Consider the following 11794-nt stretch of genomic DNA (forward strand, 5'->3'; position numbering starts at 1 on the left):
GCTAAATTTATTGGAATATTCATGTCTCCAACCAAGCTTGGAAATGCTCATTTCAGTTAAAATACTATTTTTAATGTTATAATGATTATTTGTTTTTGTAAGATACAAGAAGAGTTTGCAAATTTTCTGTCTGACTTATAAAACCTGTCAATTTCACTTTCAGAAGGTCACAATTAGCGATTTTATGATCGCTGAGCACTTACGCTGAGTGAGCAATCAGCGATCATAAAATCGCTAATTGTGACCCTCTGAAAGTGAAATTGACAGGTTTTATGTGTCATACACACATTTTATATCCGTTTCTTGTATCTATCACATAGTTTCATAGCTACGAAAAATAATATTTAAGCTATTATGCGCGACTTGTCGCGTGAGTGTTACACTTTTTCACAGCTAGAGGGCCAACGATAAATGTGAATCCATCCCATTGTTGACTCAGTGTAGCTTTGGGGCAAATCCTTGCTCGACTACTGATTCCGATACCGCTAGAATGTTTCGTGTTTAAATAAAATTATTTCATCATCAGCTGAAAATCAAAGCAAGCCAGAAACATTCTTTTCAAAATCACGCTTCACGTGCTTTTAGTCGGAAAATGATCCACTTCCTTCCATTTTTTCGCGTTTTAGTTATTAGATTTGTGTGATAAATAATTACTGTTGTAATATTGTGAATTCGACAACCGTTTGTGCTTTATTTATAAATTAAGATTCAACATCGTGAAATAAAAAATGGCAAATGTTGACTACGATCAGCTGAACGCGCGGCTGCGCAAACGCCTGGCTCTGCTGCGTCAGCATCAAGATCCGGAGGAAAAATTCCGGCTGCTGAAGCGCTATCTGTCCCATTTTGTGAAACTGGTACAAATAGGACGGCACTTTGAGGCGTCCTTTGCCGAACATTTGCGGTGTGTTGTGGTAAGATTGACATTCCTCTCGCCACTCATTGTATGTTATTTTGATGGTTAATTTTGTTTTGCTGTTTCGAAGATATTTCTGAACGATCGCCGGGACAAACCACTGGAAACGGATGCGCTAGGGAAGATTGTGAAAACTCTCTGCGTGATTTGCTGCATTACGGCTGCGCCGTATCAAACAGTGGTGATTGCACTGCAAGGCTTGCTGGAGATTTTTGAAAGGATCTCTTGCAAGGAAACGTTGCAAGTCATTCAATATTGTGGGAATCACTTGTATGGACTGCAGTAGCAGCAATGATCGATGTTAATGTTTATAAATTCGTTTTTTTTTATTGTAGCAAAAAATTGCTTTTTTCAGTGTTCACTCGGCTGTCGACAAAAGCAGGCCACTCTCGATGTGTGCTACGCGATCGTCTGTTTACTCGGCAGCAACCATTGTGTGGTCCTCCTCATTGTTCTTCATCAGCAGTTCTTTCGGTCGATGCGTCGTCGACTTTGGAAAGCAACCGTTTCGTGATGATTGTGTGAGTGCTGACCACGTTTTGCGTCCATTGCTGCAATGGACGCGCTCTGACCCTCGTTGGCGTACAACAATTTGCCATACAATGAAACTACTGGAAGCGGCTCCAGTTCTGATGGAGGAGGCTTTTTGGATAGCGGAAGATAAAGTGTTTATTGTGTTGTACCTTTTGACTATAGCTTTAAGATGTATTGTATAGTGACCATGAATCCTCGGCTCTGTTAAGTTAATTCGGTTGAGCCTTATCAAATAAATTAATATACCAAAAAAAAAAAAAAAAATTGCTTTCTCAATTCAGGCGATTCGGATACTTTAAAATACAACTGCAGTTGGTGGAATTGGCGCACTCCGCGTCACTCTCGTTCAGCAAACAGAATGAGCGTAAGGAATTCGTACTCGATCTGGGACGACATATTGGCGGCCCTTTAGAACAGGTTCTCGATTGGCAGTCGTTTGCATTGGAGCAGGTAAATGTTGCTTCAATGTTATATTTTTTAAACTTTCAAATAGGTTAGTAGGTATCTAATTATGTTCTGATTTGTCTAGGAATGTCGAGCTTTTATCAATGGAATGCAGGACAAGTTCCCTCTGTTTGCGGCGTATTCGGTTCCTGTCGAAGATGCTCAAATCGGATTGTATCAATTCGTAAAACCGGAAGATTCGAACGGTCTATGGTTGGATGTTAACTTTCAACCAGCAACCATAAGGTTTAGCGCCCGCGTCACCCTTATTCGCGAGAAAGACTCTTTGGAGATGACGGTTTATCTGGAGATTTGCCACAGGGACGTTTCCAGAATCGATCTGAAAAAAGAGTGAGTACCTATACCTATAGTTGAAAAAAAAAGTTTAGTCTAATGAGGCAGAGATAATGAAAACGCTTGTGTTGTCGGTAATGGTTAACCCTCTCCTCATGGTAGCACAGTAGCATGGAAAAGTTAATTGTGACTTTTCGTAAAAAAAAACTTTTTAACTTAAAGCTTTCAATTATAAAAATGCTAAAATTTGTTTAAATGGACACAATTCGATCGCAGTTTCACTTCCTCGACATGAACGAGATTCGCCGGATCGAGAAACAAAATGATTATTTAAATCCTTAATTATTTTCGTTTCAGACGCAATTCTTGTCTGCTTTCGATCGAGTACACAAAAATCACCGTCGAACCGGAGGTGTTAACTGTAGACAAGATAGGATGCCTTACCTTCACGATTCTGCCGTCATTCGACTGCAGTTATCTCACGGACGACGTTCTACCGGAAGTTCGGACGAATGCCGACCGTATAGAAGATTCGGAGCAACCCTGCACAACCAATCTCGATGGATTATTGAATGTGTCCTTACTGGATTCGATTGTTTCGGGACCTGCCAACAGCCTGAACGCTCATAACATGGAGGATCAATCTCCTCGATTACGTGATAATCGAGATGCAATCGAAAAGCACCGCAATATCCGATGTCAGATGTTGGACAACACCAGCTCGATTGGAAGCAACAAGGAAAATGTAAAACCCCCGTCAATTTCAGATGTTAGGGTTGAGGTGCAGGATGTTCAGCGTTTGCGAGTGTTTGAAACGCTCCAGCAAGACTGTCAACGTCAGCAGACAAGGCTGAGTCGTAGCTCGAGGCGAAATTCTCCGGACAAATGCAATCAGAAGAACGAGCCGGTTAATCCTCGTTTGAATGACGGCAAGAAACGAAAACTGTTCGCTAAGCAAGCGGAACCAGATAACTGTGAGGAGCACCCTATCGCCAGGTCGAATACGCGCGATTATGTACCCCTCGCTGTCAGTTGACATCTATAACGCAGCGACGCAGCAGAAGCAGAATGACAAGCAACTTCCACGTCATCAGCCTTCCACCATCGTATCAGCCCACGTGAGCGTGTGCAGCCTTGACTCCTCTCTTTCGTCGCAGTGCAGTTGAACAGGTAGGTTGTGCGTGCTCTCCAAAAGGGTTGGGTGATTCCGACGGGATACGATCAAAACCTCACAATGGCGATCCTGCCAGGTTTTAGCTACTATTAAGTGCTAAAATAAATTGAACCATTTTCCATTGGAATCACCCAACGATTTGAGAGGGCTAAAAAGTGGAAATTGAAAGGCAATCATAACAGGTATCAAACACGTGGTGGGACGCCCGTGGAAAAAGTTGTTCGAGACGGCTACGTTATGTAATCATTGCCACGGTGTGGGACGCCCGGTGGAATGATTATTCCGTGATTGGACGACTACGAAGAAAAATCTTCCGCGGAGTGGGACGCCTGATGGACGATAAGTATGCCACGAAGTGGGACGCTCGTTGGTGAACAGTGGTGTCAGATGCCCACTAGAAGACTATCTTTGCCATGGTGTGGGACGCCCGGTGGAAAGATTACGGCAAACCTTTAGTAACGAAGTGGGACGCTCGTAAGAAGGTCTGTGGATTTGTTTTTCCACAAGTTGGAACGCCCGTTAGAAAGCTACTTCTGGAAGTAGTAAAGGATTTTTTTTTAATATACTTTCAACAAACAAAAAATCCTATAGCGATGAGGTGAAGCTTACTGCAAACTAATCCTGTTGTGTTTGTGTTTTTTTTTTGTTTCGTTGTTTTCTTTAGCAACAAAATGGAGAGTGACGGTAAATACGTCAAAATTACGAAGAACAGTGAACATTACAGTAGTGACTCACCCCACGAGTATGAAATCTACTCAAGTGATGAAGAACGGGTGGAGTCGTCAAGTGAAGAAGAGGCATCGCGTGCACCAGGCAACGTTTCAGAAGTTCTGAGTGCAGATAATCCGATGTGCGACAACATAGAAGAAGCGGAAGACACGAATCCAAATCATTTGCCTGGTACCAACAAGGGTATCCGGTATGATGGCACGAATGAGTCGGCAATCACGGCTTCGACCGAGACCCCAGCAGCTAGTTCAAATGCAACGTTGGCGGCATTACAGAAGGCACTGGCTGACCTAACGCAAGTGGTGCTTGGTAAACAGGCATTAGGGCAAAATTCTTCCACGGACCAAAGCTGGAGTGGATTGACTTGTCCTCCGGCTCCCGCATCAAACCCTAACATCAGGTTTGATAATATTCCGCCTTTTCCCAAGGGTACACCATCGACCTGTATGTGGGACGCGTTCACCAGGTACCTAGAAAAGTTTGAGATCGCGATCTCACTTAACTGCATCACAAACTCTGCCCAACAAGCCCAATTACTGTACCTGGCGCTAGGAGATGAGATGCAAGGGATAATTCGTGCCGCAGACCTCCGACCGAGTCTTACCGATCCAGATTGTTACAGGCGAATGGTAGGAAACATATCCAGCTACTTTCGTGCAATGACGGACGTTGGCGCAGAACACGATAAGTTCACGGCTATGAGGCAGGCCCGTGGAGAATCTATTGTAGCTTTCCACGCCAGATTAGTGGCCCAGGTTCGACTCTGCAAATACAGCGCAGAAAATCAAATCCGTTTTGTCAGATCGCAGCTGCTTAAAGGAATGGCTAACAGGGAGCTTGCGAGAACAGCTCGGATGTTCGATTATGAAACAGCTTTTGTGGTCCAATCGGCGACTAGATGTGAAGCTTTCGAAGGAGATACGACCTTATCTGGTTGGGATGTGCTTGCAGTAAGTGAATCGAGGACCAAACAAGAAAAAAAACGGGCTCACCACTCAAACTCAACTCGAGGACAGTCTAGTGGCCCATCATTCGACCGGTATAGAAACAAACGTCCCAATACACATGGTTCATTCGACGACCCCCCTTCGAAACATCAGAACTACGGCAGGCAAACGGCTGGTAAGTTATCACTTAAGTCTGAGAACAAAGAGCGTTGGCAAATTGAAAAGGAAAAATAATTCCGGTTAGTGTCATATTCACAGTAAGATCAAAGATTTGTTCCAATTTTGGTAACCGACTTCGCTCGGGTAGTATACGCCATGCTATTTCTTTTCTCGAACTCTTGTGCAACTACAAAGATCTGCTGAGAATCGTAACTGCATTATTATCTGTTATATTGATCCACATTTAGATGCCAAATTTGACAGACCTGGTAAACGAAACCGATGTTCGCGTTGTGATCGTTCTAATCATAGAGGAAGAGGATGCCCAGCGTTGGACAAAGACTGCCGCCGATGCGGTAAGCGAGGTCACTTCGAGGCAGCTTGTCGCCTAAAAAGGGTTGACCAAGTCGATCAAGTTATCCAGCAAAATCCACCAAAATCAGAGGAAGAAGACCAACAGGTATGAGTTTTTTTTTTCTTCTTGTTTTGGGTTGTTATCATTATCAACATTTAGGGAACGACCTGATTATTTTTTATTATTATTTAACGTAAAATAACAGTGATTTGAATTCGTAAAACATGTTATTTTGAGATATGTTCTGTGCTGAAATAAATTGACTTTGTACATAATTTCTTATTTTCCAATGGCTGCTATAAAACCCTCCAGATTATGTCCTTGAAGGATAGGATAGATTTATTATAATTGACCTCCTATTAAACAGCTTAATTGACGGGAAATTCATGTCCAAATTATCGTCTCAATAATGTTATTGACAATGTGCACCGACAACGTTTGCTTAGAGTGAATGAAAAGGAAATTAATTAGTTTTATTCAAGTTAATTTAAATAGAAAGCTAAGTCATTCACATTTTATGCACCAACTGTGTTTCATCTTATGCATCGATTCCTTCCGTAACTACACCGTAACATCAAGACCACTTCTGTGTATACGTTATTTGATAACGATTCAATTGCTTAATGACTTGTATGAATATTGAGCTTGTTTACAAGTTCACTTAGATCTAATTAATCAAATTACCTAGACAATAATCTAGGCTCAGAAGTCTTACAAAACGAAACGGATTCCAATCAAAATAAAAAAAATATTCTTTAAAATTACAAGTTATTCGACAAATCAAGCTATGATCTCAAACAATTTGATAATGTGACTTTTGTTTTACTCTCTCATTTTTTTTTTTCACCCCTCTCCTAAACTTATGTATAGTACATCAACGCTCTGTCACTAGAAGATGTACTCGTCAGCTGCAAACTGGACTCTTCTAGCCCGATAACATTTCTTATTGATTCGGGTGCGGACGTAAATATAATTGGAGGGCGAGATTGGGAACAATTGCAAAACGACTGTAGGATGGGCCTCGTGACGATAGCAAAAATAAAGCTCACAAGAACCACAAATTTAAAATCCTATGCTGCGAACCAACCTTTGCACGTAGAATGTGCATTCAAGGCAGGTATAGTTGTGGATGGATCATACAATCCTCCGGTGGAAGCTGATTTCTTGGTAGTACCAAATGGAAAACGATCCCTCCTTGGCAGAGTTACTTCAAGCGATATGAATCTTCTCAAAGTTGGTCCTTTTGTTAACATTTGTGAAAAAGTTGCGGAAGTGGAAGTCTTCCCAAAAATGCCGGGAGTTAAAGTTAAGTTCAGTATTGATCGATCCGTCCCTCCAGAACGGAACGCCTACTATAACGTACCCGCGGCATTCCGGGAAGGGGCAAGAATTAGACTCCAAGAAATGAAAAATCGAGGTATCATCGAAAAGGTGCACTCAGCACCTGAATGGATCAGTGGTATGTCAGCCGTCGCAAAGGGTAAAGATGACTTCCGTTTAGTTGTAAATATGCGGGGCCCTAATAAAGCTATAAAGCGTGAATACTTCAGATTACCGCTAATTCACGAAATGAAGGTGAAGCTAAATGGGGCAAGATTTTTCTCCAAACTGGACTTAACCAGTGCTTATTACCACCTGGAGTTATCAAAGGAATCACGAGACCTTACGACGTTTCTCTCGGAAAGTGGAATGTATCGTTTTACACGACTCATGTTTGGAGTCAACAGCGCACCTGAGATCTTCCAGCGTGAGATGACCCGGATCTTAGAAGGGATTGAGAACGTTATAATTTACATAGATGATATACTCGTTTTTGCCGATTCCCTGGAAGAGCTTCACCAAACGGTGACCAAAATATTACAAATATTACGAGTCAACAACCTTAGCTTAAACGTTGCTAAATGTGAATTTGATAAGAAGTGCATAAAATTTCTTGGTCATGAGCTGGATGATAAAGGCTTCCATATCGAAGAAGCGAAAATACGACATGTTGAAAAATTCCGCGAACCAACAACCGCCTCGGAACTACGAAGTTTCCTTGGTCTCGCATCCTTCATTAGCCCTTATATTCAAAACTTTTCTGATCTCACGGGCCCCTTGTGGGAAGTCGCAACTACCAAAACTTGGACTTGGGGACAACGTCAGTCTGAAGCCTTTGCAGCTACAAAACAAAAAATTGCTCACTGTACGACTACCTTGGGCTATTTTTCCGATGCAGACAAAACAGTATTGTTCACTGATGCTTCCCCAATTGCACTGGGAGCGGTTCTAGTCCAAGAGAGTCGGCATGGAACTCCTCGCATTATTAGCTTTGCTTCAAAAGCGTTGACATCCACGGAAAAGAAATATGCCCAAAATCAACGAGAAGCTCTGGGTGCCGTCTGGGCTGTGGAACATTTTTCTTATTACCTCCTCGGAAGACACTTTATTCTTCGAACAGATGCTAAAGGAGTTAGCTTCATTTTGAATCGGTCAAGGGAGGATTCCAAGAGAGCGCTCACCAGAGCGGATGGCTGGGCCTTACGTCTCTCCCCGTACAGTTATGTGGTGGAATACATTAAAGGACGGTTTAACATAGCCGATCCATCATCACGCCTCTATGAAGGGGAAGATGGACCTTTCGACGAAACGGTTAGTCCGTGGGAGATTGCAATAATAGAAGCTAATACTGTTGGATTTCTAACAGAAGATGAACTAAGAAAGGCGACCGCGGTAGATTGTACACTAACCCAGGTATCGCAAGCTTTGGAAACGGGAAGCTGGCCAAAAGAGTTACGTAGATACGAGATGCTAGCAGACAGCCTCTGCATCAAGGACGGGATCGTGGTTAAAGAAGGACGTGTGGTTGTTCCGGAGGTTCTCCGCCACAAGGCTTTGGAAGTAGCCCATGAGGGTCATCCTATGGCAGGAAAGCTGAAAACTATATTAAGAGAGCGAGTGTGGTGGCCTGGCATGCCAAGAGACGCGGAGGATTGGGTTAAATCTTGTGCAACCTGCGCGACCAATGGAAGACCTGAGAAAACCACTCCTATGGAGCGTATTTTCTCCCCTAAAAACATCTGGGAAACGATTGCACTCGACTTCAACGGGCCGTATGCAAAATTTGGAGGAATCTACATATTGGTTATAGTTGAGTACAGATCAAGGTACATTTACGCTCGTCCAGTTAAATCGACAAGCTTCGATCATACCCGAAAAGTTTTGGAGGACATTTTCAACAGGGAAGGGTTTCCAAAAAATATTAAGACTGATAACGGTCCTCCCTTTAACGGCCAAGACTTCACGCAATATTGCGCCGAGCGAGGAATTAAGAATATTTTTTCTATGCCGCTATTTCCTCAACAAAATGGCCTCGTGGAGAGGTATATGAAACTTATTAACAAGGCCATGGCAGCAGCCGTTTCTAATGGAACCCAATATTCAGAAGAACTACAAGCTGCTGTTAGAGCTCATAATTCCTCTACTCACGCAATTACCAAGATCGCTCCTGAAGAGATGATGAATGGCAGAAAAATACAACGAGGACTTCCACTTATAACTCCAGGGAAAGTTAGCCTCAATGACGAATTAATCGATAAAAGGGATCGAGAAGCTAAGTTGGAGGGAAAGATTCGTGAGGACGCACGCCGCAGTGCACGTGATAGTAAAGTATTACCAGGTGACACCGTTATCATCGAACGCCATTTGCGGTCAAAAGGAGATAGCAGATTTGATCCAAAGAAGTTCACCGTCCTGGAGCAGTCCAAGGGGAATCTTTTGCTTTCGGATGGCGACGGTCAACAATTGAAGCGGCATGTATCACAAACAAGAAAGGTTTACGAATGGAGGACGGAGGACACAGGAGTAAAATCACCAGCTGAGCAGATGCAGGCACAACGCCGACCGTCTAGGGAGAAGAGAATCCCGGCATACCTCGCGGACTATGTACGTCTGGTAGAGGAGGAGAAGAAAAACTGGCTATGACCAAGCCGGTAAAAGTTTAAAACTAGATCAGGTAGATTTCTGAAGAGAATTAAGGCAATATAAGAAAACTGTTGAACATAAAGGATATACATTTTGTTGTTTTTATTAAATCCGGAAACATTAGGTGTAGGGTCCATTTTTTTTTTTCTTCCAGAGTAGGAGTGGGATGTGAGGAGCACCCTATCGCCAGGTCGAATACGCGCGATTATGTACCCCTCGCTGTCAGTTGACATCTATAACGCAGCGACGCAGCAGAAGCAGAATGACAAGCAACTTCCACGTCATCAGCCTTCCACCATCGTATCAGCCCACGTGAGCGTGTGCAGCCTTGACTCCTCTCTTTCGTCGCAGTGTAGTTGAACAGGTAGGTTGTGCGTGCTCTCCAAAAGGGTTGGGTGATTCCGACGGGATACGATCAAAACCTCACAATAACATGAACGTTAGCAATGATTCGCAGATTCAACGCAGCAAATATGTCGACAGGAAGTTGGTGAATACAGTGAAACCCATCCAGACGTTGGACGTGAAACCTTTGAAATTGATCCAAAATATTGCCGAAGAAAGAATTGATCTTTTAAGTGAACCATCCACATCGGAAATGATGTCCAACGACGAGTTTGATCGAACCCTTCAGGCGTTCTTCGACCATTTGCACACAAAACTGGAAAAGAACATCCGAAAAATCGATCAGGAGGTGGAACGTACTACAAAGAAATTCTTCAAGCGTGAACCAGCTCCGGAGAATCCTTACGATTTCGTCAATACGGATGACAATGAACAAACCGCCCGAAAAGGTGGAAAATCCGCCGCTGGCAAAGGAAAACGAAAGTCACCGAAAACAAACGATGGACATGTTTCGTCGGTGAAGAAAGCCAAAAACGTTGCAAACCAGTCTCTTAGCACTAAGAACGCTAAGCCCACCTCTTCAAAAAAAGGTAAAAAGCAAACATTTCCAAAGGCAGCAGACCCTCTAGTGCCGTCTCGAGCTTCACTACCTCGCGCTAAGAAGCCTGATCGTATCATCGACTTGGCATCAGATTCGGAAGAGGAAGCTGTTGTGATTGGGAATACCTTCCAGAACCTGGACATCTCTTCGATTGTTCGAGATCCAGCCAAGCCGAAGAACCCCGTTGCCCAGCAGCTATTTGCCAATTCAACACCGGTCGGGGGAGCAAAAAGCAAGAAGCGTTCGATTGATCACATAGTAGATGCACAGCAGAAACAGGAAAAGGTGGCCAAGAAACAGCGTGTTCCTCTGTTGGAAATCAATGCTAACAATAGCACTATTGTAACGCGACGGAATTACAAGAAGAGTTCAACTCCGAGTGCTCTACAGCAGACGGCGGCCGCTTTGATCGAGCAGGAAAAGTACAAAGGTAAATTAAATTAAGGCAGATCAATGATTCTGTCTGGATGTTTCATTCATCCCTATTCTGTATTCCGTTCGAAACGGATTTCCCATATTTCTTTTATATGAGAAATCCGTTTTGAACGGCATAGAGATGGTGATTCTCTAATTCAACAGTACTATTCTGCTTATCTAAGGATCGTAAGATCCTAACCCATAAACGCATAACATTGGACTGTTATGCGTTTATGGGCAGTTAAGTTAAGGTAGGAACGAATATTAGCGACTACACAATTTTATACTGAGTTTGTTGTCGGTTCAAATTGGAACATGTATCAAGATAGTGTTACCTTGCGTTATCTTGCAAGGGACAAACTTTGTAACTGACAATAAACTCGGATGGTTAGAAACAAATGAAACACAAATAAATACCTAAGTTGAAGCAATATTATTATCTATTAGCACTTAATTCGCTTTAAATTTAGATGTGCATTGATTTTGTTTACCTCGTACTCGTTTCAGCACAATCTCTGCAAACTTCATCGTCTATTTCGGACCACAGTGTGCGTACTGAAATTTCCATGGAGTTTCCGGGCGCCCATAACCAGTTACCTATGGAACCGCCTACATTGACGGAAGCCATGATTCGCCAGTACCAAAGCTTCGATAGCGATGAACCGATTTCACAGTCCCTCGAAGTCAATCCAAGTCCTCTGCCCGTCCCGGCGGTACGCTTTTCCGAATCCTTGCGTTCTTCTTGGTTATTGCAATCAAAAAGAACCGGCTGAGCCTTCGGCGTGGCTGGATAATACGGTGGTTGCGTCTCATTCAACACAACGCTACCATCTGACAACTGCAAATCAATCGAATCATCTCTCCATGATGGAGGATTGGCAGTATCATGGCCAACGCCAATATTTTCACTGAGGAT

The 11794-nt window shown here is 43.1% G+C and overlaps 1 protein-coding gene across 1 annotated transcript; it reads left to right on the forward strand.

Moving 5' to 3' along the window:
* Positions 1–728: 728 nt before the first annotated feature.
* On the forward strand, positions 729–11591 carry LOC135698044 (uncharacterized; the record flags this gene model as incomplete). The annotated part of the gene is made up of 7 exons (XM_065217913.1): positions 729–914; positions 987–1186; positions 1708–1900; positions 1980–2245; positions 2546–3184; positions 9960–10891; positions 11386–11591. Coding segments are annotated over exons 1-7 (2622 nt in total), but the record flags the coding sequence as incomplete, so codon positions are not given.
* Between the last annotated feature and the right edge of the window lie 203 nt (positions 11592–11794).

This window comes from Ochlerotatus camptorhynchus, unplaced genomic scaffold (genome assembly GCF_037179485.1).
Source record: "Ochlerotatus camptorhynchus isolate MF236.1 unplaced genomic scaffold, CSIRO-AGI_Acam_v1.1 ptg000081l, whole genome shotgun sequence".
NCBI classification, from domain to species: domain Eukaryota; kingdom Metazoa; phylum Arthropoda; class Insecta; order Diptera; family Culicidae; genus Ochlerotatus; species Ochlerotatus camptorhynchus.